The sequence below is a fragment of the Pseudomicrostroma glucosiphilum genome (assembly GCF_003144135.1).
Source record: "Pseudomicrostroma glucosiphilum strain MCA 4718 unplaced genomic scaffold BCV69scaffold_10, whole genome shotgun sequence".
NCBI classification, from domain to species: domain Eukaryota; kingdom Fungi; phylum Basidiomycota; class Exobasidiomycetes; order Microstromatales; family Microstromataceae; genus Microstroma; species Microstroma glucosiphilum.
The window spans coordinates 227,866-254,023 of NW_020289922.1; the positions used below are offsets into that span (position 1 = coordinate 227,866).

The window sequence follows — 26,158 nt, forward strand, 5'->3', positions numbered from 1 at the left end:
CGCCTATTTTCGCACCTTGCTTCCACCCACTCGCTACCGTGTCACACACCGCACCGCATATACTCGTCTGATATCGTCCTTTGAGGTCTTGTACAGGGTCTACTACGCACTAATCACACACAGCTCAGCTACTCGCAGCTCCCTGTGTCTTCCCATCGAGCTACGACCTCCCTCGCAGCATACCCTCTGCGAACTACTCCACCTCACACGACCCCCGCCCACTCCTTCGCACAATGGGAAAGAACCAATCCAAGCTCACCCCAGAGCAACTTGTGGACCTTCAGAAGAGCACATACTGTCAGTAGCGCATGTACCGGCGTCGCAGCAGGCTTCAGAAGAGCCGCAGGTGGTCCGCCCAGCTCATCACCATCTCCACCTTGCTTCCCATCTCCCGTGCTTAGTCGACCGAAAGGAGCTCCAGCAGTGGTGAGTAGCCCTCAAGCTGGTAGACGTACTTTCCCTCATTCAGCAGACTTACAGATCTGCATGCTCACCTCTGCTCTTCCCACTTCTTTCCCACCTCCAGGTACAAGGGCTTCCTTAAAGACTGCCCCTCCGGAGTCCTGGACAAGGCCGAATTCTCTCGCATCTACAAGCAGTTCTTCCCCTTTGGAGACCCTGCCACATTTGCCGAATTCGTATTCAATGTCTTTGATGAGAACAAGAATGGTACCATTGACTTCAAGGAGTTCATCTGCGCACTGAGCGTTACCTCGAGGGGGAGGTTGGATGAGAAGCTCAGGTGGGCGTTTCAGCTTTATGATATCAATGGGGATGGGACGATTGCCTATGAGGAGATGTTGAGTGAGTGTCATGTCAAGGACGTATATGCCTGAATCCGAGGGAGATCTGGGACTCGACTTTATGAAGAGCCCTCAGGAGGACGTAGCTGACCACTGGCTCGCACTCCTTCCCCTTCCTTCCCGCAGCCATCGTCAGGTCCATCTACAAGATGACGGGACAAATGGTCAAGCTACCGGCTGATGAGGACACCCCAGAGAAGGTGAGATTGGGGATTTGAGATGTACTTGTGGCTCTGAGGAGAATCGCTGACGTGTCTATCTCGTCCCTGTATGACCCTGCCAACACCTTTCAGCGAGTGGACAAGCTGTTCCAGGTGAGTTGGGCCGCAAAGATACGCTCGGACGCTGAGACGTGCATCTGACGTCTTTGCTCTCTTCCCCTGCCTTCTCCGCCGGGACCTTCAGATGATGGACAAGGACAAGAATGCCTCTCGTGAGTTCCCTGCCCTCCTGAGGAAAGCAATCTCAAAGACGTCTGAATACTGACCTTGCCCTTCTTACGTCCTGTAATTCTCGCTCTGACAGTGACTTTCGAGGAGTTCCAAGAAGGATCCAAGGCAGATCCTACGATCATCAGCGCCTTGACCCTGGTGAGTGAGGGTAGCATTCGTAGTTTGCGACTGGGCGTGTCGAGCTGACACTTCTGCCCGCTCTGCCCTCAATAATTTCCATAGTACGATGGTCTCGTATAGTCAATCAACATTTCGGCTCTTCCAAGTTGCCTGGGGGACCGAGGCTCAGGTATTCCTCGCCTGCCTAGTTGCAGCTGCGCTGGTAACCTTTTGCCTCTTGCACGTCAATGGCCCCGCCAGCCCAAACCCGTGCTGCCTGATCTCTTTCGCTTCTCCTCTGTGCGGTGTACATAAATACAAAAATCTTTTCCCTCGTTTCTTGCTACATCGCTGATGAGTACAGGGTCCTGGGCAGCTTTGATAGACTCGTCTGTGCGGCTTGGGTGCGGAGCTGGGAAGATTGGAGGGCCGTGGAGATCTTCTTGCATCTCGGCGCATTTCACATCTGACTCGCTCCCCTTTGCACTACACTCGTCCTCCAAGACCATTGATTGCCTCCAGTCGACCGTCTACGCCCAAGATGGCTGCGAATGCCAGCGCTCCGTCGTCTTCCTCGAAGACAGCGCACACAACGGACACTTTCCGTCCTCTTTTGAAGCAGCTCATCCTCTCACAGCCCCTTCCGATACCCAACATCTCCTCCTCTTCCTCATCCACTGCCCGGCCCCTCGCTCCAGCCCTCTCCTCTTCCGAGCTGGACAGCCTCTTTGACCACCTCTCCGACCCGGCTTTCACCTCAAATCCAGCTCATCATGCGCAGCTCGGTGCCTGTCTCACCGGTCTGCGGCTAGGAGGGGTAGATGCACAAGCGGAAACACTAGCGATTGCCAGCCAGCGCTTCTTGGGAAAGTGCATCGAGGTAGACTCGACTGATGAGGAGAGCTGGAGGTTAAGAAGAGAAGAGCTGCAGAGAAGATTGAGAGAGGAGGGAGGATGGGAGGAGAGTGGACTGCTGAGCGAAGCGTATAAAGGGACGGTTGATCTGGTTGGGACTGGAGGAGATGGGCAGGACACCTTCAATGTGTCTACCACGGCTGCTATCGTCGCTAGCGGTGTACCGGGCGTGAGAGTTTGCAAGGTGAGTCGCAATTGAGTCCACACTGTAGCAGACCCAAGCGGATAAGCTCATCACCTTGGCATCCCCTCCCACTCGTATCAGCACGGCGCAAAAGCCTCCTCCTCTACCTCGGGATCAGCAGACTTGCTCCTCTCCCTCGGCATCCCGCTTCTCTCCCTCACACCCAGCATCATCTCCACTCTTCTTCCCACTTCCTCCTTTGTCTTCCTCTTCGCCCAGCTTTTCCACCCAGCTCTTGCGCCTCTGGGGCCTATCAGGCGAGCCCTCGGACATCCCACAATCTTCAATGTCCTTGGCCCGCTAATCAATCCGGCCCGCCCGGCGAGGTGTATCCTGGGAGTGCATTCTCCATACTTGGGTGAGATCTTTGCCGAGGCACTCAAGAGGAGAGGTTGTGAGAGGGCGTGGATCGTTTGCGGCAAGGAGGGACTAGATGAGATTAGCATAGAGGGCGAGACGGACGTGAGTTGCAGAGCTCTCGCAGAATGAGTCCACTTCGGAAGAGCAGAGCTGACCAGTCCTCTTCTTGACTCTCTCCTCCTTACCTCTACTAGGTCTGGGAGCTCGACGCAGGCACTATCAAGCATTTTGTCGTCTCGCCCCTCGAGTCATTTGGCATCCCTGCCCACCCGCTCAAATCCGTCGCCTCGTACACCTCGGCAGAAAACGCAGCCGTTGTCCTGCACATGGTCCAGCCAGGGCAAGAAGCCTCAGTAAGCGCCTCCACTGCGCCTCTTAGCGAACCTCTGGCCGTGCAACTGGCTTCGGCCTCAGCAGGGGATGAAGTCACTCGCGCCCTCCTCTCAGGATCGCAGTCCCTCCCTGCCATCCCGGCAGGAGCAGACATAAGAGCCCTCATGGACTACACGCTTCTGCAGGCCTCGGCACTCCTCTACGTCGGCGGGTATGCCCACTCCCTCAAGGACGCCGTAGCCCTTGCGCGCAAGTCTCTGAACGGAGGAGGAGCCCTGCGCTCGCTCGAGGCGTTTAGGAGAGAGGCGACGAAAGAGGTGCAAATGGCAGCGGCGGCGGTGAATTCTGCATAGGAGTAGGAGTGGCAGGAGAGAAGGAGGGCGGACAGAGGGCGTTGGTTGAGGAGATTTTTGGGGTAGCGTGGAGAAGGATCAGGTACAGGAAGGGGCCTTCTGAGTCGACGGGCTTTGGGCTGGACGAAGTGCTCAGATAATGGCGGGAAAGGGACAAAAGTACTTAGACGACAGTAGAGAGTAAATGCAATGCACGCAATTGGCATTTGTCGAGTCTGATATATACGAATCCACATCTCGCTTTTCCCCATCCCCTCTCAAGAGCGGAAGAATTGCGCCGCATCGTGTAATCGATCGAATACGACGGTGAGGTAGCTACTCTGCTGTAGCAAATCGTCAAAGAAGACTCTTGCATCCGAATCGCTCAAGTCCAATCTAAACTTTTCCAAGACTTTGCCCACTGCTCGATCCGGTTCGACTTTAATATCTCCCACTGGAGCATCTTGCATGAGTCCTACTAGATTGAGGATGAGATTGGCATTCTTGCGCAAGATGCTGAAAGCGGTAAAGCATAATTGACGAAAGCGGGCATGATTGGGTGAAGTTGGACCACCCATGCAGTCGACCATTTCTTTTGAGACTTTTACGGGTGGAGGAAAGGGTTTGGGATCACGGTTGAGGATGTACCCAAAATCGACTGGTAGGTGGTCGGGGCCGGGGAGCGAGATGGAAGGAGGGCACGGAGAGGGAGATCAGAGTCTGTGCAGTCGAGCGAGATAATGATCTGCACTGGGTTGGATTTACTCACCGTGGAAGAAACGTCCGTCAGGCGCTAGGAGTAGATTGTCCAAGTGTCTATCACCTACGCCTAGCAGGTACGTGACAACGCAATACCCTGCGCAGCTCCTTACAAACCGATCCATCTTCTCTTCTTCGGTCCCAGCGCCCCCGCCGACTCTGAGATACTCATTCAAAGTGCCGTGCTCATTGACGATATTCGCCAGTGTCTTGCTCTTGACAAATTGCACCATGCCCTCCTTTGGTGCCGTTGCTAGAACCCTATACGGCGTCAGCTTCAGGTCTAGATTTTCATTGAGAAGTAGTCGGTCCATAAGTTGGAAAAGCTGTAGGACGAGCTGGTCCTGACGTAGGTCGTCTCCCGATTTAAAGATGAGGGCATACTCCTCGACGGCTGGTGCGCTCTGGTGGGCGTCGCTGGGATCGGTCGTCTCATGAGCTGGAGCGATAGGCTCGGTCTCGAACCAGATCAGAAGCGGGAAGAGGTTCGACTTGAAGACCGTGCACTGTTCGGCCTTGATGTGTTTGGCGAGAATGGTAGGGTCCAGAGGCAGTGGCAGACCTCCAGCCGGAGCCAAGGGGGCGCTTCCATGTTGGTCAGCCTCAGCCACATCTAGCAATCCCATCCCCTTCTCGTTCTTGACGGCCTCTTTCAGCTTTTCAATTTTCTTCAGACGGCCATCCTTACTCTGTCGCAACCCTCTAGCCATCTCTCCCAGCTTGTTGACCATCTGCTCCTGTCGACGGATAATAGACAAGTATCGCTGGCCTACCTCGCCAGCTTGGTCTAGTCCCTTCTCAAGCCGACGTCGGATACGACGATAGAGGATGCCCCATCGATCATCTGCGCACTCGACGGACAGGTACCAGTAAAAGGTGATCAGGAGGGAGAAGGTAGCAGGAGGAGTGGTAGGAGCGCGAGCTGATGCCAGCGCTCGGGCCACGAGGAGCTCTGTGAGTGGTCCCAGAGAAGGACTATTCTTGCTGACGGCCGATGACTCGAGGACTGCTGCAGAACTGCTGCTCTTCTGACTGGCTCCCGTCTGAGGTCTGCGACTTGCGCCACTGGAAGTAGAGCTCACCTCTTCATCATCGTCCCTCTCATCGAGCTTGAGAGCTTGTACGAGCTGTAGCAGGTAAAGAGAGATCTCAGCATCATCTCTTTCCGCCAATCGCTCGACTGCCCACTTCCGCACTGCTGTGTCCATCATTTTGCACGCCGGACCAAGCAGCTCAAGGACATCGCCAATTTCCACTGGAGTGGTGGTAATTGTCGTACCGTCAACAGCAGTCGTAGCTCCTCCACCGCCCCAGAGGGGCAAGACTGTATCGACTGCCATCCTGCTCTCCACTCGGTCGTTCCAGCTGACCGCCTTCAAGAATTTGGTCAAGCCGCGTGGGTTCTTGGTGAGGTAGAAGCGGTACGTCCACAAGAGATCCGACTCTTTGTCTGTCAGCTCCCTTGTGGGTGGAGATGAAAGAATGTTCTCGATTTCATCTCTGGCCTTTTTGTCTGGTTTGAGGTTGCGAGCTAGAGCTAAGTTGCCTATACCTGCCCCTCCCAGACCACCGGTAGAACCTCCTAGTCCCCGACGACGAGAGCGCTGAGCTCGCACGAGGCGTCGATGCTTGGCCTCAATTGGATTCTCTCGCTGCGACTCTGGATCAGGCAGAGTGAATAAGGACCGCTCAATTTTTTCTGCCGGTCTGACCAGATTCCCCTGAGCGTTAGCACTTGTAGTCGCTGCAGGGATGGGCTGGGGGGTATTCGCTGCATTCGCCAGAGCAGCCGCTGTAGATGAGTTGGTGGAGGTGCCTGAGGCACCGGAAAGCGGTCTTGCCGCTCCTCTACCTCCTTGGAAGATATGATGAGGGGCTAAGCTGCTTGAGGGGTCCGATGAAAGCTCCTCTTCGCACCAAACAATGGGCCATTCGAAGCGTGGTAGGTCAATGTAGAGCCAGAGCTCATCCTGAAGACTCTCTGACTCTTTTGCATGGATGCCTTCGATCACCCTATACGTCTGCTTGTCGAGCCATTTGAGGTGAGGAAGATCTGATCGCTCGTGCCTCTTGATCAGCTGTTAGGGAGGGAATGGGCCAACAAAAGAGGTGAGTACAAACACCCGCCGTGGCTGACAATGGGTCCTGGCGCTCACCTTCTCCAGTCTGCTCATCTTGCTCATGCCTTCCTTGCCCTCTTCTCCGCCCTCTCCGAGCTTTCCCTTGCTACCCGTCTCACTATTGACTGTTCCATCAGCCTTGACGCCCAGGTGTACAAAGCAGCGATGCTGAGCCTTTTTCAATGTACCCTTCTTGCCGAAGAGCCTCAATGTCGTTCCGCCAATGACTCGGTCTTCCTGACGGTCATCCCCATCCACATGCGGATCCAGACCTCTAGAATCCCAGATGGTAATGCCCAGCTGAGCGTCCAGGGGTAGCTGCCTGACGGGAAAACCAAAGTCGACTGTGGAATTCCAGACCCATGCCTTCTTGAATGCCTTGAAGGGGGTACGATGGACAGGGGTGAGAGGCTTGTTGGCCGAGTATAGACGCAGAGTGAGATAGAATGGTGGATATGGCTCGATGTTAGTTCCCCACCCTTTCTGTGACGGCGATTCGAGGAGGTCGACGAGGGAGGAGCGCTGCAGGTTGCCTTGAAGGGAATTGACGCGGATGGAGAAGGACAGCGACGATGGCAGGTCGGTCAGCTTCACAAAAGAGTAGAACTCCTGTGAAGGATCCATCATGTGTCAGAGAGGTGATCTTCCCCTCACTTATGCCTCGAGCCAGATGTACGATGAGCAGAGATATGGACGATGAATGTGGTATGGTGAGGATGTCAGGGCGCACAAGGGCGTCTCGCTCCACTGCGTCGGTGCTGCTGCAGAGGTGGCCCATGCATTTCCCCCTTTCCGCTTCTTCCTTTGGTTCTTACGTCTACCAGGTCACCATTGTCTGGCCATGTCGTCGTCCTCATCGTCCGCAGAGTCTGCTGATGGCCAGCTGATACATCCTCGTCATCCTACGCCGTTACAGTTGCAATCATGGCTGCAGCGACATCTCACCTTGCTTCAGCGGGAGCGCTCAGCCGAGCTCGAAGAGTCGCATCTCCTCCTCTCTTCGGTCTCTCCACGCGTGTTAGAGACCAATGGATTGGCTCTCTGCCGGCTAGGCGTACTCAACACCTCCATTGGTATGGGCGGTAAGTCTCTTGTTGAGCTTCATCGACCGACTGCCTACCATACAGAGCCTGCATTTCCGCCCAATGGCTTCAGGAGCGGGGATGTAGTCGTCATTGTGGACGAAGCTGGGAGCGGCGAGGGAGACGACGGGAGGAAGAAGAAGGCAAGCGCATCGAAGGACAAAGCACTTGCGAGTGAGAACACTGGCGTTGACGGAGTGGTGGTGAGAGTGGCAGAGACCAAGATCACTATAGCCATTGGCAAGCGCAGGCGCAAGGGAGGAGATGATGGCGAGGAAGAGCCTTTGCCAGCGAGGTGTAGAGTGGTCAAGGTCGCCAACGAGGTGACATGGGAAAGGTGAGTGTATGTGGTATCCTGAGAAGACTAGGACACACTGTTAACCGTATCTGCCTTTCGACCGACTTCATCCAGGATGGAGAAGAACTTGATCCGTCTCGCCAGTAAGCTCGCTCTGCCAGTGAGGACTAGTCGCGGTATACGCGGAGGCGACCTGGCCTCGCCGCTGGACGGTGACTCATCCTCTGACGACGAGGCTGGCCCTACAAAGCCCAACAAGTCAAGCGCTATTGCTGCAGAGAGCTCGGCTGCATTGCCTGCGCCGCCTTCAAATCTCCCGCATCTGCCTCACTTGCTGGAGAGTCTCGTAGGCCTGCGCCCTCCCTCTCGTCTTCCAAAGAATCTCCCAGCGCCGCCACTTCCCCTCTTCAACAAGGCCCTGAACGATTCCCAGACTGCCGCCTTGTCTCGGGCATTGGCCGCTCCAGAGATTCATCTCATTCATGGCCCTCCAGGAACAGGAAAGACTACCGTCCTCGTCGAGCTCATATTGCAACTAGTGTTGGGAAGAGGCGAAAGGGTCCTCGTTGCGGGGAGCAGTAATCTGGCCGTCGACAATCTTGCTGCGAAGCTTCTTCAGTACCGAAAGGGAAGGGAGAAGGATATTCGGGCCGTACGTGTCGGTCATCCCGCCCGCATCCTGCCTGTGCTTCAAAATCATACACTGGACCATCTTTCGGCCTCTTCTGACTCTGGTCAACTTCTGTCAGATACGAGGTCAGAGCTCCAGGCAGCTTACAGCTCTCTTTCGGCCGGAACTCGAGCTGCGACTGCGGATAAGCCGGCGGCAGGCAATAAGTCTACCTCTCGTAGAGGTACAAGCTCGGCTAGCAACAAGAGGCTCAATGGCTCGGAACGTAAAAGAGCTTGGGAGGAAGTCCGAGCTCTGCGTGGCGAGTTGAAGTCGCGAGAAAGAGGACTCTTCACTACTACTTTGGCCGAAGCGAACATTGTCATGTCTACATTGCATGGTGCAAGTGGCGGAGTGCTTGAGCGCAGTCTGAGAGGCAGTAAAGACAAGGAGATCAAGAAGTTTGACACTGTCATCATTGACGAGGCCTGTCAAGCTCTGGAAGCCAGCAGCTGGGGAGCAATTCTAGACAAGTTCAGCGATGACAGTGGTGCGGGCAGGCTCATTCTAGCTGGTGACGACAAGCAGCTTGGACCAGTTGTCAAGAGCGAGGATGGTACAAAGCAGGACAAGAAGACGGAGAGGAAGAGCAAAACAAAGACCGCCAGCTCCGGGAAGAACACAATCTCTCTGTCAGCAATTCCTCAACCAAGCGGTGACAAAAAGCCCACCGCCAGTGGTAGTGACAAAGGCGACAGCAAAGAGGCAACTCTGGACGACGAGACCGCAGGTCTTCAGCTGCAAGATGACAAGAGCGACGACGATGGAGCCTCGATAGCATCGTCCGACGAACGTGCTGATGGAGACACACCAGAAGGCGACGCTATGCTCGAGCAGCCTACAGCGGCTTCGGAGGAGCAGCCTCGCCCAACATTGCGACCACCTCGATCACTTTCGACTACACTCTTCACCCGCCTCATCTCTCTGTACGGCTCCTCTGCCGCTCTCAAGTCTCTGCTGACAGTCCAGTACCGCATGAATTCGCAAATCATGCAGTACCCCAATAAAGCCATGTACCGCGGTCAGCTTGTGGCGCACGAGAGCTGCAGAGATGGCTGGATTGGTGATGGGACCGTTGGCGAATGGAAGGGCGAGGAGGGAGACATCGTTGAAGTGAAGGGAGGCAGAGTCGTCTTTTACGATACGGCTGGGAGTGAAATGTACGAAAATATCGCCGAAGAGGAGGCCGGTACTGACACAGGCGGGAAGAAGTCCTCCAAGGGCAGTCTGCGGACAGATTCCAAGTCCAACGCTCACGAAGTCTCTATCCTGCAGTCTCACCTGGGACTCCTCATCGCTGCCGGCATCCCAACATCGGCGGTGACCATCCTCGCGCCGTACTCTGCGCAGATCAGCCTCATTTCAAGCACTCTCTCCTCTGCTCTCTCCCCCGAATATTTTGCCCAACTGGAAATCGGGACCATTGATGCTCTCCAAGGTCGGGAGAAGGACGTGGTCATGATTTCTCTCACGCGGAGCAACGAGGAAGGCGAGGTGGGGTTCCTCAAGGAGATTAGGAGGTTGAACGTTGCGATGACTAGGGCAAAGAGACAGTTGGTGGTGGTGGGTGATAGTGAGACTGTTAGCAAGGGCGGGAAGTACTTGAGGGAGTGGATGGAATGGCTTGATGAGAATGCGGTGGTGGAGCCAATTTTGCCGTAGAGCAGGGGTAGTGCGGGTCCTACTTTGTATCATGGATAAACGAGCTCTTGCCAGTCAGCTGAAATTTCAGTCGTACTCTTGATAGCTGATAGCAAGTGTCCGTTGAGTCCGCTCTAAATAATCTAACAGTACAAGGCTTCGAGTCCTGCTACCTCACTTTGCCATCGACTCTGAACCAACAAGAGGTGTGCAGCTCATCGGTACATCTCGGAGCCGTTGCTGTTGGGTGCTCTTCGCACCAGATAGTGGATGAGTCACCAGAGGTGGGTGAGTCATCAGATAGTGGATGAGTCATAGGGGTGTCTCCGTCCACCTAAGGAAGACTTCATTATTCTTCTGTGTAAAGCTCGGTATAATTTTCCGGCATTGCTGCTTCTCTACCGCACCCACATAGACATCCTCTACTACGGGTCGAGAGTGGTCCCTGCACCGAGATGCGCGCATGGGCCATCCATGGAGGGACCTGATTGGCGGGCGGGAGTGACGGGTGTGCCTGGCATTGATTGCTGCCTTCTGCCTGACTCGACGACTTGGTTTGAGAAGAACACCATAAAGGTGCAACACTCTGAGGTCCTCTCCATCAGCACCATGTCATCTCGTACTTTACGAAATGCTGAGACAGTCCCCACTATCTTCCAGCATCGCTGGAGGTTGTGAGCGCTTCCTCCCTGCTCTGACTCAGCTTAGCTCCTCGACCTACACCGCACTACTATCCAGTGCCTATCCACCAACTTCAGTTACTTTTATCATCCAATGGGCCTACCGAGCGGCTTTTCTTCCGCCCCTACTGTGCTTGCTCCTCGCGCTATGGTGGACACTCAGCAGTCGCTCAGGCCGCATCAAGCTGCCCGGCCGCGATGACCGCGAGGCTGAGGAAGAGGGATGCGCAGGACCTGACAAGCTGCAAGGCGAGATGGGAGAACAGCGCAACGAGCGTCTCATGGGGCAGCCACTGGAAGTGGAAGCCTACCAAAGGACCCTGAAGCGACGTCGAATACTCTTGGCATGCCTTGTGCTACTGATTATCCTCGTAGATCTAGCAGAGACTGGCCAGCCCATTCTACAGTTCAAAGAAGCGCTCTCCCGATCAGCGGAGGTCTCCCTCTCGGACGCTTTCCAATGGATCGTCGTTTTGGTCCTTACTGCCTTGCCTCTGGCCGATGAGCTCACACTCGCTAGATGGGCATCAATCTTTGGTGTCTCAACGATAGCTCTGGCATTGAAAATCACGCATATATCCTTGTACCTGCAGCTGGCAGACGAAACTCCTACTTCTTCACAGACGGCTCCCTCAGTACAGGCCATTTCTCTCTGCATGGCAACCCTCGCATGGCTGGTGGCAGGGTCCACTCCACTGGGTCCTCAGCGGCTCTACCAACGATGCGACCCTGTTGAAGACGAGGAGGAGAAGGACGAAATGCTGCGCTCCGTGTACCCAGCAGACGACGGAGGCGAAGCCAGTCTCTTCTCACGCATTTTCTTTGGCCATGCGGGTCCAATCGCATCGGCCGCTTGCCACAAAGGCTCACTTGGCATGGAAGACTTGCCGGGGGCCAGCCTGTCCTGGAGAGCCGAGAAGATCGCACGGGAGATGTCTGGAGTATACGAAAAGGAGAGTGCGTCTTTGCGAGAAGCGCAGCAGGAGGCGCTTGCGACAGGAAAGGTCCCTCCACTGTCACCATGGCCTCTGGTGCGAGCGGTCTTCAAGGCAAACATTCTCAGGATTGCTCGGGGTCACTTTCTCTCCGTCTGTTGTAGCATGATGAGGTTTGCACCGATCCTCTGCATCAACCGCTTTCTGGCAACACTAGAGGCACACTCAGAAGAATCTCCAGACGTGTATGGTCGCATCAAGACAGCGGCGCCCTGGGCGCTAGCTCTCTTCTTTTCCGCGGCGGTACTAGCGATCGTCAAGGAGTACTGCAACTACTGGATGAACGTATGCGTCTATTTGCCTCTCCAAGGACAGCTTTGCACACTCCTGGTGGGCAAAGCCCTGCGCAAGAAGGACACCATCTCAGTCCCAACCGGACAGCAGGCCAACACAGCAGAAGGAGAGGATGAAGCAGCAACAAAGGAGGAAGCGGAAGACGAAGAAGGCGACGAAGAAAGTCGAAGCCAAGTGTTGACCCTCCTTTCGATGGACGTGGAACGGATCGCCAGTGTAGGCTGGCAGAGCGTCAGTCTAGCGACTACGCCTTTGGAGCTCATCGTTGGCCTCTACTTCCTCTGGAAGCTTCTCGGTGTGTCCGCCCTCTTTGGATTAGTCGCCAGTATAATCGCTGCACCCGTGACCTACTACCTGGGCACAGTCAGTGCAGATCTCGAGGATCGCATCCAGTCTGCGCGCGACAAGCGTGTGGGCGTCATCAGCGAGATGCTGCTGAGCATAAAGATGATCAAGTTCAATGCCTGGGAATCTCGAGCCAGAGAGAGAGTCGAACAAGTACGACAAGAAGAGCTCAAAGGCATTGCTGCCGAGTTTGCCATTGGACTCCTGATGTACGTCGTCACGTCTATCTCACTGGCACTCATGGGTGTATTCGCCCTCGGACATTACACGCTAGCGCGTGGGGAGGCCCTCACACCGAGCATAGCCTTCTCGGCCTTAGCCATATTGGAGGGCCTTCAGTACACGACTTCGGACATTCCCGACGAGATTGTGGCGGTCTTGCAAGCTGCTGTCTCTTTCTTGCGCACGGCTCGGTACTTGCAGAGCGAAGAGATCATACCTGTGCCCGGATCCAGATTCAGCTCGGATGGACAGACGCCCCAAACGGTAGCTCTGTCCGAAGTAACAGTCACTTGGCCCGTTGACGGAGTCGTAGAGGCTAAGGCAGGGAGCGACCCTGCCGTTGAGGCTGGCAATACGTCCTTCACTCTCACAGATCTCAACGTGACCTTTGCCGTTGGACAGCTGAACCTCATAGTTGGAAGGCTCGGATCCGGCAAAAGTCTTCTCCTCAAAGCTCTACTTGGCGAAGCTCAGATCCTCTCTGGTCTAGTCCTCTCGCCTCGATCAAGCCCCACCGCTCTGGCCGAAGATCGACTCCGCCTTGTCCGACCTTTCCAGTCTTCGGTGTGGCAAGACGTGTCACGCGTGGCGTACGTCCCTCAGACGACCTATCTGCAAAGCAGTACGATCAGGGCAAACATTTTGTTCGGACTGCCCTTGTGGGATGAGCGGTATCAAGAGACTTTGGACGCCTGTGGTCTTCGACCGGACGTGACTGCCTTCGATGACGGCGACCTGACACTTGTAGGAGAAAACGGCGTGACGCTCAGTGGTGGTCAAAAGGCCCGAGTGTCCCTTGCCCGAGCCATCTATTCGCGAGCCTCGACGCTACTCCTGGACGACTGCCTCTCCGCGGTGGATGCAGAGACGGCAGCGCACATCTATGAGAAGCTCTTCAAAGGACCCCTCTGCTGTGGTCGTACGGTCATACTCGTCTCTCACCAGGTTCAGCTTGTAGCACCTGCTGCAGCCAAAGTCGTCGTCATACATGAGGGAAGCGTCGCTTTTGATGGGGACAGCCAGGCTTTCCTCGCCTCGAAGTGGTCCGATGTAGCGCGGGAGGATGAAAGCAAGGAAACTGTGGGCGAAGAAGAGCAGACAGTCGAGACCTTGCTGGCGACCGAAGCGAAGCCTTCTGAAGAGCAAGCTGCTGGGTCTGGCTCTTCGAAGGATGCTGGATCTGCAAATGCTTTCACTACACAAGTGGCGTCTGAGACTCCCGCTATCCGCGGCAATACGCCTGAAGAGGAAGACACCGCTCTGAAGGTCGAACCGAAGACGGCACAGGAGGAGACGCGTTCTTTCGGCTCCATCCCGATGCACGTCTACTGGACTTGGCTTCGCGCAGGTAGCAGTGCCATCTTCTGGCTTTTTGTTGCCTCTTTGTTCATCCTGTCCTCCTGGTCAGCCGTCTTCACAAACGTATGGCTCAAGTGGTGGATGCAGCAGTCCTCTGCCATTGAGACGGGTCGGGCTGCCCACTCTACAGCCTGGTGGTACGGCTGGTACAGCGCAATCAGCTTGGGCTCTGTCTTGCTCATCGCCCTTCGAAAGGCCTTGGTATACTATGGCACCATTAAGAGCTCACGCGCACTCTTCCGTCAGATGACCAATGCGGTTCTGCGTGCTCCCCTTGGATTCCACAATGCTTGCCCGCAAGGTAGACTTCTGAACCGCTTTGGTTCTGATTTCGAGACAGTCGACGTCTCAGTGCCTTATCAGGCGGCATGGTTCCTTCCCTCAGTCCTCGCTATTTTCCTCAACTTGGGAGCAGCTGTCCTCAGCGGTGGTGCTTCTTCGCTCCTACCTGTCCTGCTGGTCGTTCCTGCATACGTCTGGTATGGACGCTTGTACTGCACTGCGAGCAGAGACGCAAGACGTCTGGCCATGCTGGCCTACTCGAAGGTCATGAGCTCAGTAGCTGAAATGGTCGCTGCCACGCCTGTGATTCGAGCCTTTGGAGCGAGCGAGTACCTTCGACGAGCCTTCTTCGACGTCTATGATGATTGGCTGATGGCAAAGCTGCCCGCGGCCACGATCAGTCACTATGTCAGTCTCCGCCTGGAGCTGTTAGGCTCCCTGCTCACATTCCTCGTCAGCGCTCTCATCGTCCTTGATCCAGGCTCGGCCTGGGGTCACACGTTCAATGCTGCTACTGCTGGTTTCCTGCTCACTACGATCCACAATGTGCAAGAGGCAATGGAGAGGACCCTCTACAGCTATGCTTCCTTGGAGCGCTCCCTCGTCTCCGTAGAGAGGGTCATCGAGTACACCAAGCTACCCTCGGAAGCTGCTGAGATAGTCGAACCTCGTCCACATGCTAGCTGGCCCTCCAGGGGCAGAATTGACTTTGTGAATGTGGCTGCACGATATGCTGCAGATCTACCGCTGGTGCTCAAGAACATCTCCTTCTCCCTTCCAGCGTCATCCAAAATCGCAATCGTCGGCAGTACCGGCTCTGGAAAGTCTACACTGGTGCAGAGCCTTTTCCGGCTGATCGAAGCGGACGCTGGAGAAATTCTCATTGACGGTATCAACGTTGGCAAGATTGGACTGCAAGACTTGAGGTCCAGGCTACAGATTGTACCACAAGATCCGATTATCCTTGCCGGCTCGCTGCGATCTGCTGTCGACGTCCTGGGCACGTGCAAAGACGAAGAAGTTCTCGCAGCACTGAGAGCAGTGGCTCTGATCAGAGAAGACGTTGAACAGTCTTCGGCAGTGCCGCTCCCGACGAGCAACTACTCTACCGACTTCAGCAACCTCAGCTATCCCATTTCAGAAGGCGGCAGCAATCTGTCCGCAGGGGAAAAGCAACTCATCTGTCTCGCGCGCTGCATTCTGAGTCAGAGCAAGGTCATCGTCCTAGACGAAGCCACCTCTTCCACCGATGCGGAGACGGAAGCCATCGTCTCTCAATCGGTACACAAGGTCTTTACGCAGTCGACTGTCATTGCTATTGCGCATCGCTTGCGATCCATCATTGACTTCGACAAGGTGCTGGTCATTGAAGAGGGAGAGGTGGCTGAATTCGACAGTCCCGCGTCTCTGCTCGCTAAGGGAGAGGAGAGCAAGTTCTACAGGCTTTGTCAGGCTACTGGCGATGCTGAGTTTGCGTATCTCAAAGATCGCGCTAGTCGCACTGGGCACTGAGAAGGGGCCAGTCCATACACCTATGTTCCCTTTTTCTCACACAGCATACCAAATGTTTCTTCAATCTTCACTCTTCCTTGCTTCGATAATTCACAATGATCCAATTCAAGATTTGCAAATCTACAATTTCCCCAAAAGGGCTTCGACTGCCTCCTTTGTGGGCTGCTTCTCCTCCTTGATCAGCCCCGAGATGGCCTTGAAGTTAGGATGCGAGGCATCTTCCAGCAATTGGAAGAGGGCGGACTCGGATGTGGTGATTTGAGCTCCTGCTTGACGCATGCGCTGCACGGGTGCACGAAGCGAGTAGAAAGGTAAAATGGCAAAGTCAGACTCTTGTAACACTCCTACAGGCTACTCTATGTGCAAACTCACCTCAAGAGCTACCCCCTTTTCTCCAGCATTACAACTACTAACCCCATCCGCAAGCACATGAACCTCTACCCCCCTCTGCAATAAATCCAACGTCGTCTGCAGTACACAAACGTGCGCCTCAATCCCTACGATAAGTACAGACTTTACATTTGCTTCTTGAAGCCATTGAGGAGTGGAGTCGGGGAGGATCATACTGAAGCGGGTTTTAGGAATAATGGTGCTTGGAGGGGGCAGGGAGGAGAGGTGAGAGGAGAGGGGGGCAACGGTTGAGCCCAGAGCTGGCAAGAGAAAGAGAGAAAGAGGTGGAATGCTTCTCCACGAGTCAGTCACACTCGCGTAAACTCAACGCCCAACTTGTGTCCTACGAACCTTTTGGTGCCTGCTCAGTAGTATACACTGGCAACTTGAGGATCGCAGCCGCCTTGATCATCTTGTTTGCCGTCTTGACCACACTGTCGAAGGAGTAGATGGCATTTGCGAAGCGCTCTTGGATGTCGCACACGAAGAGAGCCGTGTGTTGCGGTTGGATCCGCACGATCTTCGAGGCGATGGAAGAAGACATGCTGGGAGGTGTGGAAGAGGTGTAGGTAGACCTGAGGAGGGGGACAAGAAGAAGAAGAAGAAGGTCGCAGTACGAGGGCTGGTAATTGTAGACAATGCAAGTAAAGCGGGGTTTGCGGGGAAGCTGCCCGGCAATCACCGGCGCAATGGGGCGCCCGGCAGCGCTTGGGCCACTCACTCACCTCACCCTGCGCGGAATCGGCGTCTTGGCCTCCACAGCTTCAGACAGTCAGTCGGTAGCGCTTTCACCAGACAAGGTACTACGTATCGTCCAGCCGACGAACGGGATGATGGAGAAACATCAAAGGGTATGGGTTCACCAAAGAGCATGCCAGGCCTACCCTGGGTATTGTGGCAACATCTCTGCTTCACTAGCTACATATACAGAAGTGGTAATGACATGACACAGAATTCTCCTCGGTCGGTCCGGATCGCTCGCGCATCGATTCCTTTTACAATGGTGAGCGGTACTTAGGTAGCCTTTTTGCCATTGATGGCCTTTCCGACCGGCGACTTGCCCGCCGTCGGCTTCCAATACCCAATAAGGAACATCACCATCATTGCCATGATCGCGCATCCGAATCCCGAGCAAAGTTTGATCAAATTGATAATCGTCCAACCTCCCGGCACCAATTGACCAGGCATGACTTGAGGCTCATAGAAGTCCTGTTGACGATGGACATAGAAGAGTCCATCCCCGCCGCGATGGAGATCTAGAAGGACCACGAGACGACAGGTGGGGGCATAGACCCAAGAGAGGGGAGGAAGGTTTGCTTGGAGCGTCTGGGCGGCATCGATGTAGAGGCGGTTGTGTTCCGAGTCGAGAGCTGAATCAGATTCAGAGGACCTCAAAAGATGTCAGGACGATCCGATCCAGCAGCCGAGCATTCTTCCAGACCACAATGTCTCATTCGTCCCCCTACCCTCCCACGCCTTTCACCCACTTCATCCACTCACCAACACTAGTAACCTTGATCGTCGGTGTGAACATCATCCTCAACCACTGATAAACCGGCAGTACTCCAGCATCTCGACTTCCTGAAGTACTAGCAACGGCGCAGAGGGGATGGTCAAAGGAGGCGTCTGGGGAAAAGTAGCGAGTGAGGACTGCACGCTGGGCATCGGCAGTGGGTGCTTCGATGAGGCCCTTGACGACACTGGTGATCTCGTCTACGGGTGATTGCATCGTGGGGGGAGAGTGTGTGGAAGATCGAGGTATGGATCAAGTGGTAGCGGTACTGACAAAGTTAGACCAAGGGAAGAGAGGCAACTGATATGAATTTCACCGTGAGAGATGAACGTGCCGACGGAGGCGAGATTCCGAGCGAGTGGGTGGGTGGAGGCGCAGAGTATTTCAATCTCCGCCCCACACATGGCAATCGGTACATCCCGAGGATTGAAAGCCATGGTGTGGTGCTAACCAGTTCTTTACACAGACGCGCAGTAGACACTACCAGATGTATACAAGTACAAAGGGGTATCGTTCACCCCCTCCTCAAAAGTCTTCTTTCATTCATGTATGTGACGCAAAGAGGAAAAGAGACGCGATAGATGGAAAAGTGGTGGGAGGGGCAGGAGAGGTGAGGGCTAGAGCGAGACTGCAGCAAGGAGGGGCGAGTGACAGCAGCGACTGCATGATGGGAGGAGTGAGGGGTACAAAGGTGTGGGAAGGAAAGGAGAAGAGTGGATGGACGTCTAGCCGGAATGCATGTACAAGAACAGAGTAGCTGGTGGATGACATTTTGCTCGGTTGATTCACCCTGAGCCGTTTGGTGCGCCTGACCCTCCAGCCCCTCCGTTCGGGCCGCCACCTCCGTTGACTCCTCCATTGATCTGCAAAGCTCTGTTGGCAGGCAGCTTCAGTTGGAGGTTCTGATTTTGGCTGTTCATCAGAGCAGCCTTCATTGCCATCAACTGTGCAGCACTCGGCCCGCTCATGCCGTTTGCTCCACCAGCAGCTGCTCCACCTGCACCAGCAGCCTGAACAGCCTGCATCGCAGCCAACTGCTGTTGCAGCTGTGCAAGACTGTTGGCATGTTGCATCGCAGCGTTGTTAAATGGCTGCTGAGGAACCTGCGGCTGCTGCTGTTGGAAGGAACCCTGAGGAAGGCGAAGCTGTTGGTTTCCTGCTTGAGACTGGAATTGGCCCTGATGTTGCATCAACGGTGATGAGCCAGAAGGCGGGCTGCCATTGGCTATAGCCGCTTGCATTTGCGGACTGCTGGCAGCCGTATTGGGACCAGAGATACCGTTGAATCCGGGATTGCTCGCAAAGCGCGCCTGGCCGTTCTGCGCATTCAAGGGAGACGATGAGCCGGCGTTCCCGTTGGCGAAATTCTGAGCAAGAGGATGTGCGTGAGCTGGCTGTCCGCCCGATGAGGACGACAACATGCGGGCTCGGTTTGCAGTGCCAGGCTGTTGTTGAGCTAAGTTCGGCGAAGATCGCCCTTGCGCTTGAGCCTGAGCCTGCGCAGCTGCTGCAGCTGCTGCCGCCTGCCTCTGCTGTTGTTGATGTTGCTGAAATGCTAATTGTACTTGAGCTTGATGTATCTGCTGTTGCTGCTGAAGAGCCGAGAGCGGTCCGCCTACATTCGTCTGAGCAGCGCGAGCAGCGACGGCCGATGAAGAAGTCGGTGGAAGAGCGGTCATCGCGGGAACGTTGGGCGGAAGCATAGAAACACTGCCCGACAACGAGCCCAGACCACCAGCACCAGCGGCTGTAGCTGCTGCAATGGCAGCTGCCTGCTGCTGACGAAGCTGTGCATGCTGCTGAGCTGCTTGCATTTGAGCTGCCTGCACGGCTTGCGCGTTTGGCGTTGCATTCGGCCGGCTACCATTGCTACCTGCCGCACCAGCACTCTTTGGCCCATTGGCCTCTGCGCTACCTCGACGAGCTTCTTGCGCAGCAGCAGCTGCTGCCGTAGCCGCTGCATGTTGCTGCTGAGCCTGAGCGGCAGTCGGTCCCACAACGCTCACGTTTGGTGCCGGAGGTGGACAGTCGATCGCCATTTGTGCCTGCATGACGTGAGTCCAGTCTGTAGAGAGCTTCACAAAGTCTTCCTCCTCCAGCAGTGTCATCCGGTACTTCATGAAGCGCTGGTCAAAGTCATCGAGGACGGCCTCATCGTCATCCTCCATGCCTCCGAGACCGTAGAGACCAAGTCCGGCCCAGTGACCAGATTCGTCGTCGTATCTCCACCTCTCTTGCTGAACACGCTTCCGCTCCTCGATGTGGGCCTCATCCTCTTCGTCATCAGATGACTCCTCGTCCGAAGAGGCCATGTAGCGATGCGACTGCTTATTCTCGGCATCTTCGCGCACATCTTCGTCCATTTCCTCCACCTCGGTGAGAACAGTCGAGGCGGCGCCTGACGTCGCTGTTGAGGTCTTGGATCGGTCTGTCGACTGCGACGAGTCGCTAGCGGCATCCGAGTGTGGAGAGTGGGATGCCGGTAGCGGGACGAAGGAGCGGCCTCTGTCGTCTGCAGAGGGTTGGGCGAGAGTACTGAGCAAGCTCGGCCGCAGATCCGAGGCAAAGGCAAAGGGACCTGTAAGGACTTCGGGCTGCTGCACTTGTCCGAACCTTGCTGCTCTTGCAGAAGACAATGAAGAAGAGGCCGTTGTCGTTCGTCGCTGATTTACAAGTGAGGGAGCGTCGCGTCGAGAAGGCCATTCAGCCAGATTAGCGGGTACTGGACTTGGCGCCAACATCCGCCTATCCAAGAACACTCTGCCACCTCGAGCCAATCTCCTGCGGAAGGAAGGAGGCCGCCCAGAGCGTAGAGTAGGGGCAGAAGCGAAAGGAGGTACATCGGCGGCGTCTGACTGGATGGGCCGAAAATTGCGGATGTTGGCAGGTGCGGGTACCGGTTGGTAAGCTGCATCGCTTCCTTCCTCCCACCCGACGTCCGTCTCGGCCCTGCGCAGACATTCTCTCTCGATGTAAGCTTGTACTGCCTGGGCTCGCTCCATGATGGCCTGACCCAGGCTTGGCGCTGCCACTGGTGATCCGGCTGTCGCAGTCGTAGATCCCGGCTCGACGCTCGGACGCGGGCGCTTCGGACCTTTCGAGCTCGAGACTGCAGCTGTGGCAGCCGCCGAAGCAGCTGCAGCAGCAGCGGCAGCCGCTTCTTCCGTCCTTCGCTTCTTGCGAGGTGCCGCTCCAACTCCATAGCCTGCTTCGTCTCGCTTCTCGCCTGAGATGAGGTCTTCGTCGTCTTGACCAGCGTTTGGTCCAGCAATGCCCCAGGCTCGCTTGACATCTTGCAGATCCTTCGTGGCATCCCATAGCGTCCGGTCCTGTCCCAGACTGGCTCGCTTCGTTTTCTCCCTCTGAGCAATATTCTGCAGCATCTCAACGGCATGGTCCATCTCGATTCGGAGCTTGAGCAGCTTCTCGAGATGCAGAACGTCCGTCTTTCTGGTTTTCCTGGTCAGCTTGACCTCTCTTCTCCGGAAGCAGACATATGGATCGCTGTCGTTCGACTCGTCGAAGTTGAGCTGAGGGATAATGAGCTTACCCTGCCTTTCCTCTCGTCGCTCCTTCCACCATGGATAGAGAATGGGGGCGATCAATTTGAGGGCAGAGAGATTGTGCCACGGATTTGCAGGAGACCACTCGACAGTTTGAGGCTTCTTGATGCCTTTTGCTGATGTCGATGCCTCCTTCTCCCAAGACAGCTCTGGTAACTCTGGTAGTGCAAGCTTCGCTACCGAAGATTCACCTTCGAAGGCGGTGAGAAGGTCTTCTTGCGATGGTAGTTGACTCCTGTCGACGTGGGCAAATGGCACTCGCTCGGATGTGACCTGCTCGAAGACCGTCATGACCATCTCCATCTCATCCTCGCTGATAATCCGGTATTCCACATTCTCTTCTCCCAGGGCAGCAGCGAGTTGAGCTGGAGTCTGTTCACGGTTCTTGCCTTTGGCACTGACCCCACCGGTGAGCTTCGCGAGAAGGGCCGGCTTCATGTCCTTCAATGCTGCTGCTGCCGCCTCCTTCGCCTTCTCGTTCCTGGCTTCGAGCCACTCCTGATCATCCTCGTCAAGGTTGTACGAAGGCCCCTTGATGGCATCTTCTACTGTCGATGAAGAGCGCACGTATGTAACAGGATCTTGGTAGGCGCCTGGCCGATAGAGCTCAGCATAGACCTTTGAGTCGAGGACTTGCTTTGCATCTGGCGTAGGGATGTGATAGGCGGGCTTTGCCGAGATGGACTTGTCTCCTTCCGCTGCTAATTGTGTGGACGAGAGGGCGGCTTGCAAGTGATGCTCCTAATAGACATGAAAGAGGTGAGATACATGTTGTGGATGGTGAGAAGAAGTGTCGATAAGCAGACAGAATGGCCGACAGCCTTGCAGACACTTACCGTTACCTCTGAGAGGTCCACCCCCAGATTCGGTGTGTCATGCTCATCGAGACCTTCGACTTCGACTTGTTGCGCACTTTGTTGTAGGTTACCACGATGAACGATGACTGAGCGGAAGCGGGGCAGGGAAGATGATGGCACGCGGTCAGTCCGTTGTGCTATCGCGATAGGGGTCTTGGGCGGGAGGCGCGATTCTAGCTCCACTCACCCGGCGCCTGACAGGGGAAGCAATCAAAGAGGGAGGGGCGAGAGACTCGCGTGATCAGCGGATGCCGGCCACGAGCAGCGAAAGCGCCATGGTAGCGCGTAGGAGACTCACCTTGTATGAAAGCTTCTTGAACCTCGTCCTCGAGTTCGTTGCTATCGGCATCGTCTCGACTTGCCTCTGCCTATCGGTTGTGGCCCCCGATGTGCTCCAGGCGTGGGAGCGTCTCGTACGTGTCGGCGGGGAGGCGAGGCGCGGGGCTGACCCGGGTCAACCCGGCCAGCGAGACAGGGCGTGTGCTCAGCAGCCTTTGCCACCGGGCCACTGCTCCTGCTGGAAAGACCGGAGCGTGTAGGCGTGTCAGGCCTCCCCTCGCGGCAATGAAAAGATGGATGCGTCCTCGACGAGACAGTCTGGAACGAATAGAGGATGTTCGAGTGAGAACCAATGAAGGAATCACTCTCAAAAAGGCGTAGGGCGGGGAGGGGGGCCGAGTCGGTGAGGAGAGGGGGGAGGTTGGGGGAGGAGGTTTTTTCACTCTGGGCCAACCTCATCCTACTCAGCCAGTCTCACATAGGCACTTGGACCAGAGGCGTCGGCACAACGCGCGTGCGCCCGGGTTGACCTTCCGTTCCGATCAAATTTCAAGTCAAAGCGGGGTACGGTCAGTAGTCGAAAGAAATGGGCAAGGAGAGCCTTCGCCTGGGGTCCGTTGGTGGGCGGCAACGAGCAGCAGAGGAATGAAAGACGGATACTTTGCTTCATGATTGGAAGGGAGAGGAAGATGGGAAAGCCAGTGGAGACCTCTTCTCCCGAGCCCTTTGTGCCTGCCAAGTCGCTGAAAACTGTGTCCCCATCATCGCTCACGAGCAAACAGGAACCTTGACAAGAGCCGCCTGCCCGATCAAGGAGCCCTATTGGCCTGGCCGCAAGCTGGTGCCAGATGTCAGGAAGACTCGCTGCTTATGCTTGACTACCGAAGGCGCCTAACACCCGTGCATGGACACGGCTCCAGCGCCAAGAGGGTAGCTGCCCACGAGGCGCTTTCAAGCATCGCTGCCTGTTGCGCATCATACGATTTGCTACTGGGCTAACCTGCTCAGCTGTTCGCTCAATGTTTTCAGCTGCTCAGGAGGAGGTTCACAGGGAGGGCTGAGGAAGAGGTGTGGTTGCATACATGTAGAAAGGAGGGAAGGAAGGAAGGAAGCCAAAGCTCGTCGCTCCCTTGTCCAGGCGGGCGCGGCCGCCGCCCCTCGGCACTTCTTCCGTCAAAAATTTGGAAGTGGCCATTTCCGCTTCCCGGACTTCATTGCTCACTCACACACACGATACCCTACCGGCGGTCCTTCCCCTCAGATTCCTTAGCATACAGCATGGCAAAGGGGACAAAACAAGCCCAAGGTGGCTCGCGAGGACCTTCATCGTCATCTTCGTCTGTGCCAAGGTGGGACAAGGTGGGAGACATACCCATGGACGAAGAGGATGATTTCCATCACAATCGCGACAAGGTTCTGCTGGAAGGCCAAAGCGATGATGACGATGACTCTGGTGGGTAGCCGGTGGCGGGTGGCAGTCCTCGACATATGACCCAAAGGTTCTGACACTGCCGCCATCCCTTTACTCTTCGCTCCGCAGACATTGGCGCCGATCAGCGTGAAGTCCTCGGTCTAGCTGGCTCGGACCTGGAAGACTCTGACGAGGATGACGGGGACGTCTCCGAAGACGACGACGAGAGCGGCGAAGGCTCTTCCTCTCAAAAGCCACGTCAGTACAAGCGCTTAGAGAAGGAGAAGCTGGCTAGGGAGGCAGCTCCACTCTCAGATGACGAGGACGTACAACTGTCCGACTCGGGGGATGAGGACATTGCACGATGGGGGTCCAACAAGAGGGCTTACTACAACACCAATGATCTCGATGAGATGGACTCGGATTCGGAAATTGACGAAGAGGAAGCGCGAAGGTTAGAGTTGGACGAGGTGAAGAAGTTGCAGGCCAAGACAAGGAGAGGTATGGAGGACAGCGATTTCGGCTTGGGTGAGGCTGATGAACTGGGCGGAGCAGAGGAAGGAGGCAAAGGTGTCAAGGACCGCGAAAGGCGGAGAGCAGAGCTCGATGGCGTACCTAACGGAGACCAGAAGGTCAGCCCAGTCGCAGCCTCTACTGCTCCTTCCGTACAGGAGCTTCCTGCAGACCCTCTAGCTCGAGCTTCGCTCCTGGTCCAGCTGCAGAAGACATCCCCGGAGACAATAGCTCTCGCTGGGGAGTACGCCGATGCTGTAGATCAGATGATCCGGATCAAGTCTGCTCTCCCAGAATTCGAGAGGAACACGCCTCAGCATAAAGGTCTCGGCATGATCCACATGCACTACCAGGCTCTTGCCACCTACATAACGACTCTCACGTTCTACTTTCATCTGCGAGCCTCGCCTCGGTACGCCTCGCAACCGGCGCTGTTGTCGGGGCATCCCATCTTGGAGAGAATCCTCAAGCTCAAAGAAGGGCTCACCAATATGGAAGATCTAGGCTTTGCTCTCCCTACCGAGGAGGAGATGGCAGAGGACGAGGCGGACGAGAGCGAAATTGAGGATGACCTTGAGGCTCTCTGGTCAGGTCGAGCTTCGAGCACGAGCAGGCCCAGGAACTTCTTTGCCCCGGATGAAGGAGAGGAAGACGAGGAGCAAGAGGAGCTTGGAGATCTCGACGAAGATGAGCTTGCGCAGTTGGTGGCAGATGCAAAAGCTAGCTCGAAGGAAAAGCGCAAAGCCAAGGTGAATGGTAATGCCGATCGATCCACCGACACAAAGAAGGACCTCAAGAAAAAGAAGAGGAGGACAGAAGGTAATGTCAGCGTTTCGAGCAACAATGGCAAGAAGAAGGAGAAGAAGAAGGCCAGCGAGGCTCCTCTTGCCGGCTTAGCTGCCGACCTCTCCTCTGATTCTCTCAACCTCGCTCCCCACACGGGCAAGAGGAAGCACGCCGTCCCCTCGACTACGCTGGGTACCACTTCCTCCAATGGCGAATCTTATGGCGAAGCCACGTCTCTCTCTACTTCAGAATTGGAAGACAAGGCCAACAAGAAGCGTTCGCTGCGCTTCTACACAGGTCAGATGGACGCTACAGCGGCGAGGAGGGAAGCAGGAGCCAGGGAGAGAATGGGTGGAGATAACGATATTCCTTACCGGGACAGAGAGCGCAGTAGGCTTGCCGTGGAGCAAGCCAAGGCGGCCAAAGAGAGCAAGCTCAACGGCACTGCCAAGCACGATACTGCCCTGGATGGTGAGGAGTGGGGCGAGGGCGATACTAGAGATTGGAGGGATGTCATGGGCGTGGCTGGACAGGGCGCTCAGGCTGCTGGGAACGAGGATGACGGAGATGACTACTACGATTTGGTCGCTGGCGGTAAGAAAGAGGCCAAGAGGGCCAGGAAGGAGGAGTATGACGCTGAGCGAGATGCATCTAGGTGAGTACACATGCGCAAGTAGGCAGCGAGCGCAGCGCACAGGGCATGTCTTCTGACTTCTACTCCTCCACTGTCCCACCACCCACCTTACAGAATCATCGAAGAGACTTCCCTCGATCCAGGCACCCACCGTTCCCTCACCCGTCAAATCGCCACCAATCGCGGTCTCACTCCGCACCGCAAGCAAGATCGCAATTTGCGAGTCAAGAAGAGGAAGAAGTACGAAAAGGCCCAGAAGAAGCTCAGCTCTACCCGAGCTGTCTACACTGGTGGACAGGGCAGTCTACAGGGTGGGTATAGTGGTGAGAGTAGTGGAATCAATACGGGAGTGGCGAAGAGTAGGAGGTTTGCGAATTGATTGTGGGGGGAGGAGTGCAGTAGGCGGGGCAGAGCGCTACACTGCATCGCATCGCATCGCATCTACACAATATCACATCTTCATTCGCATTGCTCG

The 26,158-nt window shown here is 55.7% G+C and overlaps 9 protein-coding genes across 9 annotated transcripts; 5 read left to right on the forward strand and 4 right to left on the reverse strand.

Moving 5' to 3' along the window:
* The first annotated feature begins 65 nt into the window (after window positions 1-65).
* Window positions 66-1,659, forward strand: BCV69DRAFT_283811 (putative FRQ1-regulator of phosphatidylinositol-4-OH kinase). Its single transcript, XM_025492824.1, has 8 exons — window positions 66-297; window positions 402-426; window positions 527-804; window positions 930-1,003; window positions 1,097-1,117; window positions 1,209-1,236; window positions 1,329-1,393; window positions 1,478-1,659. The coding sequence occupies exons 1-8, from the start codon at window positions 234-236 to the stop codon at window positions 1,493-1,495; spliced, it is 573 nt and encodes a 190-aa protein (XP_025346866.1). The 5' UTR covers window positions 66-233; the 3' UTR covers window positions 1,496-1,659.
* Window positions 1,660-1,826: 167 nt separating this feature from the next.
* On the forward strand, window positions 1,827-3,819 carry BCV69DRAFT_283813 (hypothetical protein). The gene is made up of 3 exons (XM_025492825.1): window positions 1,827-2,453; window positions 2,535-2,915; window positions 3,008-3,819. Exons 1-3 carry the CDS (start codon window positions 1,896-1,898, stop codon window positions 3,497-3,499), a joined length of 1,431 nt encoding a protein of 476 aa, XP_025346867.1. The 5' UTR covers window positions 1,827-1,895; the 3' UTR covers window positions 3,500-3,819.
* On the reverse strand, window positions 3,399-7,080 carry BCV69DRAFT_29996 (phosphatidylinositol 3-kinase). Its single transcript, XM_025494401.1, has 3 exons — window positions 6,394-7,080; window positions 4,248-6,315; window positions 3,399-4,136 (listed from the first exon to the last, which is right to left on the reverse strand). The coding sequence occupies exons 1-3, from the start codon at window positions 6,982-6,984 to the stop codon at window positions 3,757-3,759; spliced, it is 3,039 nt and encodes a 1,012-aa protein (XP_025346868.1). The 5' UTR covers window positions 6,985-7,080; the 3' UTR covers window positions 3,399-3,756.
* Window positions 7,081-7,178: 98 nt separating this feature from the next.
* BCV69DRAFT_261163 (P-loop containing nucleoside triphosphate hydrolase protein) lies at window positions 7,179-10,191 on the forward strand. The gene is made up of 2 exons (XM_025490690.1): window positions 7,179-7,776; window positions 7,852-10,191. Exons 1-2 carry the CDS (start codon window positions 7,199-7,201, stop codon window positions 10,067-10,069), a joined length of 2,796 nt encoding a protein of 931 aa, XP_025346869.1. The 5' UTR covers window positions 7,179-7,198; the 3' UTR covers window positions 10,070-10,191.
* Window positions 10,192-12,061: 1,870 nt separating this feature from the next.
* BCV69DRAFT_261166 (P-loop containing nucleoside triphosphate hydrolase protein) lies at window positions 12,062-15,719 on the forward strand (the record flags this gene model as incomplete). Its single annotated transcript, XM_025490691.1, has 1 exon — window positions 12,062-15,719. A coding segment is annotated over exon 1 (3,510 nt), but the record flags the coding sequence as incomplete, so codon positions are not given.
* Window positions 15,582-16,772, reverse strand: BCV69DRAFT_283817 (Isochorismatase hydrolase). The gene is made up of 3 exons (XM_025492826.1): window positions 16,479-16,772; window positions 16,110-16,387; window positions 15,582-16,019 (listed from the first exon to the last, which is right to left on the reverse strand). Exons 1-3 carry the CDS (start codon window positions 16,669-16,671, stop codon window positions 15,858-15,860), a joined length of 633 nt encoding a protein of 210 aa, XP_025346871.1. The 5' UTR covers window positions 16,672-16,772; the 3' UTR covers window positions 15,582-15,857.
* A 369-nt stretch (window positions 16,773-17,141) lies between these two features.
* On the reverse strand, window positions 17,142-17,856 carry BCV69DRAFT_250585 (hypothetical protein; the record flags this gene model as incomplete). The annotated part of the gene is made up of 2 exons (XM_025490389.1): window positions 17,142-17,497; window positions 17,628-17,856. 2 exons carry the CDS (start codon window positions 17,854-17,856, stop codon window positions 17,142-17,144), a joined length of 585 nt encoding a protein of 194 aa, XP_025346872.1.
* A 274-nt stretch (window positions 17,857-18,130) lies between these two features.
* On the reverse strand, window positions 18,131-22,729 carry BCV69DRAFT_283819 (hypothetical protein). Its single transcript, XM_025492827.1, has 4 exons — window positions 22,359-22,729; window positions 22,248-22,254; window positions 22,040-22,146; window positions 18,131-21,944 (listed from the first exon to the last, which is right to left on the reverse strand). The coding sequence occupies exons 1-4, from the start codon at window positions 22,407-22,409 to the stop codon at window positions 18,426-18,428; spliced, it is 3,684 nt and encodes a 1,227-aa protein (XP_025346873.1). The 5' UTR covers window positions 22,410-22,729; the 3' UTR covers window positions 18,131-18,425.
* Window positions 22,730-23,528: 799 nt separating this feature from the next.
* Window positions 23,529-26,152, forward strand: BCV69DRAFT_290705 (hypothetical protein). Its single transcript, XM_025493722.1, has 3 exons — window positions 23,529-23,792; window positions 23,880-25,704; window positions 25,798-26,152. The coding sequence occupies exons 1-3, from the start codon at window positions 23,618-23,620 to the stop codon at window positions 26,060-26,062; spliced, it is 2,265 nt and encodes a 754-aa protein (XP_025346874.1). The 5' UTR covers window positions 23,529-23,617; the 3' UTR covers window positions 26,063-26,152.
* Window positions 26,153-26,158: the final 6 nt, after the last annotated feature.